This window comes from Perognathus longimembris, chromosome 15 (assembly GCF_023159225.1).
Source record: "Perognathus longimembris pacificus isolate PPM17 chromosome 15, ASM2315922v1, whole genome shotgun sequence".
NCBI classification, from domain to species: domain Eukaryota; kingdom Metazoa; phylum Chordata; class Mammalia; order Rodentia; family Heteromyidae; genus Perognathus; species Perognathus longimembris.
In genome coordinates, this window is record NC_063175.1 from 52,821,839 (window position 1) to 52,829,933 (window position 8,095).

Below are 8,095 nucleotides of genomic sequence, written 5' to 3' on the forward strand. Positions count from 1 at the left end.
AAAAAGAAATCTCCACAAATGTACCAGGATGTTATGGACTAGTAATTACTGAGCTCTGCTAGCCAGCTTTGGCAAGGACAGGGAAGGAATGGGACCTTGGTGTACAGATGTATTTTCAAGGAAGACAAAAAGGAAGTTTTAAATAAGCAAGTGCGTCTCAAATAATCGACCAACCTCCTGCACCTGAAATGCTCAAAGACATTTCACAGTATTTCTAAGTAAAGAAGGAAAAACAGATAGACGTTAAGAATACTTCTCAGGGGTCCGCCTTGGATCTAAAACAAAACAACTTTATTCCAGAGTTCCATCTGTATACTTGCAGAAGGAATCTGATAAAAATAAAAACTTTCACCATTCCCCCAGCCATAAAACACAGTACATTATACAAAGTAAACAAAACTCTTTTTTTTTTTAATTTCCTTTTCTTTGTGCAAGGGAAGTGTTAGAAGACCTTCTTAGAAAGATAAGGAAGTGGAGAGTTCATCTTGAAAGCAGAAGATACACGAGGAGAGCAGCACTTGCAAGGCCTTTAGTATTGTGTGAGGTCCCAGGATCTTTCAGCACAGTTCAAGAAGATGAAGTCAACAAAATCCTTCCAGAGCTTCCTTCCCATTTTCCTGGGTTCCCTCACGATATAATATTATCTACATCACTGCAGCAGAAACATTTTAGCAGGAAAAAAAAGGAACTTTAGGAACAGAGGCAACGGAAGTGGTAACATAATAATAAATCCTGCTAGGCCAAATGTGGTATCTATTTCTTAAAATAATCTCTCTGTGCAAGGAACAGATTAAACACACCCGCATACATGCACGCACGCACACACACACACACACGCACACACACAGAATACAAGAATAAACAAACTCTTCTAGTTGGTATTCACAAAGCGGGTTGGGAAGATGTAGTGCAAATATCTGCTGACCTGCCGCTTTCAGTCCATAAACTTTGGATATCCTAGGCGAGCCATCAGTGTCCAGCAGATGTTTTCAATTAATTTAATCTCATCTCTGGGCAAGTTCCGTTTCCACACATTAATATTAGCCGGTGATATTTCCCCTTCATAAGGAAGGTAAAAGAGGTTTGTGGAAGTGGCAAACAATATTTGGTTTAAAGTAGCAGGAGACAAAGGAATTCCCAGGAAAGCAAAAATCCTTTCAGTAGTCTGCTGAGGAGAAAGCACAATGTCTTCGAACTTGACGAGCTGGTAGTTGGCAGGGAGCAGATCTGTATTTATTCTCAAGGCTGCCGCCGTGTTTGCCAGCCACAGATGAGACAAGATGGAGACGGCACTGGCTTTAGGTTTTGTTAATTCCTTTTTCAACAGTTCATACTCGAAAGCATACCCTGAATTCAAGTTGCATTTGCCTTTTAACAGTTTGGCCAAGTGTTCTGGCATATTCTTCAATGTGTAAAGACTTGGTTTACTACCGTACAGCAGGGAATAAATCCATGCCCGAGGGTCTCTCACTATGTATAACGCCCTCATCGAAGACCCCAGAACTTCCTGAAAAAAATGGAGTTTCAACGTCCAGCTCCCACTACTTAAACTGAGCACAGGCCGTGCACTCGGGTAATAGACCAGGTGTCTTCTCAAAGCCCTAATGTATTCAGCCTCCCGGTCAAAGGTGCCTTTCATTCTACTTCTTTGTTCTGGCAAAGACTCTCTCCTTTTCAATTTTCTTTTCTTGTCCTTACCCATTGGGAGATACTGGGCCAGTTTGCCCTTACTGGGTTCGTGCAGGTGGATGTTTTGCAAATGTAGTTTTGTGTCCAGGACTAAAGACTGCAACCAGCCTCGGAGTAAACGGAAATGCCCGCCGTGGACATCCGCCGCCTTCCACTCGCAAGCATCGGCAAACGAGTCGATCTCGAGGTCGGTTTCGGGGATATCGATGTAGGCGGTGGGAACTCGGATGTAAAGGAAATCACTACTGTTGAAAAACAGCTGCTTGAGAATCTCAGCTCCTGAGCCGGGAAGCGAGGCGATGACCACGTCGGGAAGAAGGACGTGGGGCCCTTGCAAAGACGCGGCCTTCTGGCTCGCCTCAGCCTCTGCCCGGGTCCACTTGGCACAGATGGGCTGAGTGCAGGTGCTCCACACATCCAGGAGCTCGATAAACCACATGGCAATGACGAGCAGAAGGACCCAACGCATGAGCTTTCTAAAGGACAGGTAAAACCGCCACTGGAAAGTTAAAATCACCAAGCTGACGCACAAGATCAACCCAGCTACGAGATTAAATTTAAACCCAAAGGGGAAAATAACTCTAGCGTGTGTGACGGGCGTCAGGATGGCCTGAGCACCCACACCAAATTGGGTTATTTGGCCTTGATTCACCACATTGGCGAAGCCCCCGAACCCCAGGTAACTGAATCTGGTCTTCAGATTATGGTAGTCCGTGACAAGAGAAACAACGTGTTCAGTATTATTGACATTGAGGGAGATCTGAAGTCCGGACTTGGAATTATCAATGAATCTGCAGCTGGAGACATTGACATAGGGCCCGTAAAAGACATAGGCAATTCTCGTGACTGTGGATTCCATGGGAAACGTGACATTCACAAACTGAGTCCACCGTTTCTTAAACTCAGCCGCTTGCTCTGCTTCCTGTATGCTAGCCACGGGGCTACGGCCATGTGGATCAAACCAAAACATCTTGTAGTGTGCATCCCAGACATCCATCATGGCTCCGTTATACCTGTTCATGAACCGATAGGGGATGTACTTGAAGTCAATATCCAAATTATGAAAGAAGGCACTGACAGAATTTACGGGGGAAGCCTCTTGCCTCTCAATGTGATCCACTACCAGCAGAGTCTGAGAGTTTAAGAGAAGCAAGGAACGATACACGCTCTTCAGCCCCATCGCTGAGGAATAAGCAGAGACGGCCTCCCCGCTTACAAACAGCATCTCGCCATGTTGAGAGGCAGAGATGATTTCCCCAGCCGCGTCACCAACCTCTTCCCCCATCCACTTGAGCCAGTGGCCACATTCCCCCAGCTGCCCTTCCCAGGGCTGATTACACTGGCTAGAGGGGGAGGGGGCGAACACCAAGACATTGTTCAGGTGGCTCAACTTAGGGCCATAAAGAGCTTCGGAAACAAAGACTTGCCCATTGGGGGCAAAGGTAAATGAGTTTTGGTCTGGATGTTCATGCCCTGGGTTAAAGCTCCGCCACCCGTCAATCCAGGAGTAGGGCTGGAAGTGAACTATGTCATACACCGCTCGTCCCCCAAGCTTCCCAGATTTAAAAGACACGAAGGTATTGGTCTGTGTGTTTGGCAGCCCTGCCCCGTAAGTAACCACGCCCCAGTTTGGGAACATGTGCATTTGGGGGGTGCCGTATTCAGCGGGGGGCCTCGGGGTGAGTTGCGCATCATACCAGATGTATTCTGTGTGGAGAGTGCTCCATCTCTGGGCGGAGGAGGCCACCATGGGTCCATCTTTCGGCCGGTGCTTTCGGATCTGCTGCGCTAACCAATTGCCCGCTCCGTTCTTTAAGATGAACTTATCCAAGAAAACCAGCTGGCTCTCAGGACCGTAAAACCAATTGTAATTGGAATCTGCGATACCCACCGTTCTTTGGAAACCCGGCAACAGGGTGGCATAATAGAACCAGAAGTGCGTTTTCAGCCAGTTGTTATCCAAGTTGTTGATGTTAAAGTGGCGTTGTGCCAGAAAAACATACTGCGTAATAGACTTTGCTGTGTAGCTCCCATAGGCCACGCCCTCATCCAAAGAGCCATCGACCACATGATTCAAGAGAAACATGGTCTTTTCCATCACATCAACGACCACCTGCTTCCATAGGTTCGCTTGTGATCCTTTCTCCACCCCGGTGACCAGGGCTCCAGTAAGTAATGCTATCATATTAGTAGCCTGGTGGTTGTGGAGAAGTTGTTTTCCCCAGGATCGAACCTTGGAATACTCATACATCTCTTCCGTCACAATCCATATCTTTTCCAGATATCTTTGTCTCCGATGATTATCAAACAGGTTATATAAAAAGTCAAAGGCAGTGGCAAAGCCTGTTAAGGAATGGCCGACTGGAACCTCATCTCCCGGCGCGTTTTCCACGAGCCAGTCCTTGTAGCTAGCCATCCTGTCCATGTAGTCCAAGACAAATTCAAAGGCCACCTTATCTTCTGGGCACAGCAGACAGTACAGTGCTAGAGGAGGCAGGTTGTTGCCATAGATTTCGTTCCACTTGGCCGTGAAGTCGGCGTGCTTGGGTGGAGGTAGGTAAAACGTGGGGTTGGAAAGCATGACCGTCACGGCATTTCTGATCACTCGGAAAAGATGCAGGTGGCTCGTGCGGGACTTCTGTCTCAACGCCTGGACTTCCCCGGCATCGAAATACAAGCTGGGATGAGGCATACTTCTCCTGGGTCTTTGGTTGGGTCTGAAGTCTTTCACTTTCGGTGTGAACTCATCTATATTCTTGGTGAAGACTGCCCATTCGGAGTAATTGCCCACAGACCCGTCACAAGTGAAGCCGAACACCAGCAGTATTAGAAATAGGAAATGTCCTGTACACATCAACGCCATGATCCATGGGGAAGGTCCCTTTCTCAGGCATACGTGTCAGCCACACACGGTGTCTAGTGGGCTTGCCATCTGCTTATGAGGAGAGCTGCAGAGGACAGACTTTACGTCTCACACGCCGTGAAACCCAGCTGGCACGCAGATCATTCGACACCCCTGCAGCTGTCACGAAAGGATCACCTACACTGCAGATCTGGGTCGCTGGCACGTGCTTACGTCCAGGGAAACGAAACTTCCAGGAATACGAATGCCATAACCCAGAGAGCTTAAGGGGAGTATGAATTCAGCAGTGTCCTCCTTTAGTGGAACTTCGCTTAGTCAACAGGCAATATCACAAGTTGTAGAAAAAGAAAGCATTCACAAACTGAAATTCAGAGTCCTTCCAGCACAGGGGGCTACAGCTGGGATTCACAAGCCCCCCCCACCACCACCACGTAACTCTGTATTTTGCCAGAAGATGAGAAAGTGCTCCTTTTCTTGGGGGACTCAGTTATTATTCCCCTCAACGTTTTCTGCTTCTTGGTGTGGGATTCTTTTCTTCTTCCACTTCCGGCTGGGAAACATCCTCAACAAGTATTCAGGGGTTGAAAACCCGGATGAAAATGCTTGCCTTTATCTCAGATTCCCTTTTGGCACTGGCTCATCATCCTTCTTGGGCCACAAAGACAACATCCCCGTCCTCCAATCTCCTCGGCAGTGGCGTCTCTTTTCTGTTCTGTCTGCATGGCACCCCTTTCTGGGGAGAAAAACAAAGCAAAGCAAGTCTCTGAGGCTACAGGTGTGTGAACTGGGGAGTTACATAGTCTACATTCACTTGACTAAAACAATAACAACCACACGTAGAATCACAATAAAATCGGATCGTCCACACCACCTGCGTTCACTCTTCACGATTTTTCACACTTTGGGACACACCCCTGGGTCTCCCCGCGGTGCTATCAGACAGCACCCCACTACAACACACTGTTCCGATTAGAACTGCGTTTCCTGTGAAGAGGAGTCCCGCTCTCGTTCTTGGGGCTTTTCCCGGCAAAGGCCACGAGGGCCCGAGCTTTAGTTAAAGAGAGACGCCCGCAGGTGTGGCTCCCGCGGGGTCAGGGGTGGGACCGGCCACTCTCCTCCGCGAGGGGACCTGGCCCGAGGACCGGCAGCGCGGCTCGGGTCTCACCTGTGGCTCCCGGGCGAGCATCCTCGCAGGGGCCGGCAGAGGGAGCTCGGGCCCAGGCTTAAGGAACGGCCGCCCCGAGTCTGGGGTTCCCAGGAACCAAGTTTCCTCCCAGCCCAGACTCCCCGGTGCAGACGCCCGCCCGCTGTCTCCAGTGGCTGCCGCGCCCCGCCTGTTGCACGTTTCCATCCCGGACCTACCAACGGGCCCCCCCCCCCCCGCCGCCGCACCCCATCCCGGGCACGGGACGCCCCCCTCCCCAAGCACCTCACCCCACGCGCGACCCCACCCCGCGCGCACCACCCCACCCCCTAAACACCCCAGCCCGAGCACCACCCCGCTCCCCCTGATCCCCACCCTGCGCACGACCCCACTCCCCCCGCGATCCGCACCCCGCGCACGACCCCAATGCCCCCGCGATCCGCATCCCGGGCACGACCCCACTCCCCCCGCGATCCGCACCCCGGGCACGACCCTAGCCCCTGTGACCCCCCCATGCCCCGCACGACCCCACGCTCCCCGCGATCCGTACCCCGCGCACGACCCCACTCCCCCCGCGATCCGCACCCCGCGCACGACCCCACTCCCCCCGCGATCCGCACCCCGGGCACCACCCCAGCCCCTGTGACCCCCCCATGCCCCGCACGACCCCACGCTCCCCGCGATCTGTACCCCGCGCACGACCCCACTCCCCCTGCGATTCGCACCCCGGGCACGACCCCATTCCCCCCCATCCGCGCCCCGCGCACGACCCCACTCCCCCCGCGATCCGCACCCCGCGCACGACACCAGCCCCTGTGAACCCCCCATGCCCCGCACGACCCCACTCCCCCCGCGATCCGCACCCCGCACACGACCCCACTGCCCCCCATCCGCGCCCCGCGCACGACCCCAGTCTCCGTGATGCCCACTGCTCAGTCTCCGCAGGACCCCACTCCCCGCACGACCCCAGTCCCCGTGACTCCCATTCGTCAGGACCCCGCTCCCGCAGGACCCCACTGCGCGGCCCGCGGCGGGGCTGGGGGTCCGGGGACCCTGACGTGGCCAAGTCCGCTTACCTCGGGCGGGCGGGCTGCAAGCCCGGGTCCTCGGCTGCGCCGGGCCCCGGCAGAGCCGGAGGTGGAGAGTTCCAGAAACGCCCCGCCGCCCCCGGGAGCTCGGCCGGCTGCCTTCGGGGTCCCCGCCGGGGCTCCCCGCGCGCCCCCGGCGATCCTCCTCGTGCGCCCCCGCACGGGGCGCCCTCCCCCGCCGCCCGGACGCTCCCGCACTCGGGGACCCCCCGGGCAGTCCCCGCAGGGGGAAGCAGCTCTGGACCGCCGCCGCGGAGCACAGCCGGGGCCGGTGCTCTCGGGGCGCGGTATCCGGCAGAGCCCCGCGTCCCCGGCACCCGAAGCCGCCACGACCGCCGCTCCTCCGCGCCAGCTCTGGGCGCGCGGCCCGGGTGGGCCAGGCAGGCTGATGCCGGAGGGGCGGGGCCTCAGGAGGGCGGGGCTTGCGGGGGGCGGGGCCGAGGGGCGGGGCCTCCAGGAGGGCGGGAGACCGAGAGGGTGACTAGTGGGCAGGGACCGGGCGTGGGCGGGAGGGGGAGAGGCGGAGCCTCTGGGAGGGCGGGAGGCTACGAAGACGACCAGTGGGCTAGAGCGGAAGTGGGCGGGTTGGGGGCGGGATTGAGGGTGGGGCTTCGAGGAGCGCGTGAGATCGCCGGCACAGCGGGCCGAGGAGGCGTGGCCGGCGGTGGGCGTGGCCTGCCTGTGGGCGTGGCCGTCGCGGTGCCTGGGCGGAGCTCGGCATTCCGGGTGGCCTAACTGCAAGCGGTTCCAGTTGGCCGGGCGGAGCAGCGCTTTCGCCTGGGAACCGGTGCCTGCGAAGATCCCTCTGTCGGTCCCGGTGGGTGTGCCAGCCTTTTGGTTCTGGGAAGGCGGCCCCAAACCTGCGGGGATGCGGACTGGGTTGTGGTTTGATCGCGAATGAGAGAGGAGCCGGGGGGTGTAAGGGGGAGAACCGCCCCCCCCACCCCCGGCAGGGGACGTGGGAGCTGGGTGGGGAGGGAAGCTGTGCCCGGCTCCCGGGGAAAAGCAGGATCCCAATGCCTGCATTGCAACTTGAGCGGCACAGAGGCTGCAGGGACGAGCGCGGTCGGTCCGCGCGTGGAAAGCCCCCGAGGACGGACGGACCGACGTCACCTCCCACGGACATGGCATTTCCCTTCCACCCCGGCCCGGCCCGAGGTCTGACCGCTCCCGTTCCACGTTTTACCTAAGGGATCGGTGATGATAATCAGCGCCGCGTGAAACTTCACTAAGAAAGCTCCCCGTCTCTAAGTCGTGGGTTAGTGACTTCCCGCCTGCCTCACTCTCCTATTTGCTAAGAAAAGCAGATGT

At 55.8% G+C, this 8,095-nt stretch overlaps 1 protein-coding gene across 2 annotated transcripts; it reads right to left on the reverse strand.

The window, feature by feature from the left end:
- Nucleotides 1–274: 274 nt before the first annotated feature.
- Nucleotides 275–6,891, reverse strand: Dsel (dermatan sulfate epimerase like). Of its 2 annotated transcripts, XM_048363471.1 has the most exons (3): nt 6,773–6,891; nt 926–5,285; nt 275–652 (listed from the first exon to the last, which is right to left on the reverse strand). In XM_048363471.1, exon 2 carries the CDS (start codon nt 4,550–4,552, stop codon nt 935–937), a length of 3,618 nt encoding a protein of 1,205 aa, XP_048219428.1. In that variant the 5' UTR covers nt 4,553–5,285; nt 6,773–6,891; the 3' UTR covers nt 275–652; nt 926–934. The 2 variants fall into 2 exon arrangements, with proteins under 2 accessions (XP_048219428.1, XP_048219427.1); XM_048363470.1 differs by having other exon boundaries at nt 275–5,285.
- Between the last annotated feature and the right edge of the window lie 1,204 nt (nt 6,892–8,095).

Excerpts from the sequence above, each read along its gene's own strand:
- Dsel (XM_048363471.1), bottom strand. The coding sequence starts at position 4,552 with ATGGCGTTGATGTGTACAGGACATTTCCTATTTCTAATACTGCTGGTG.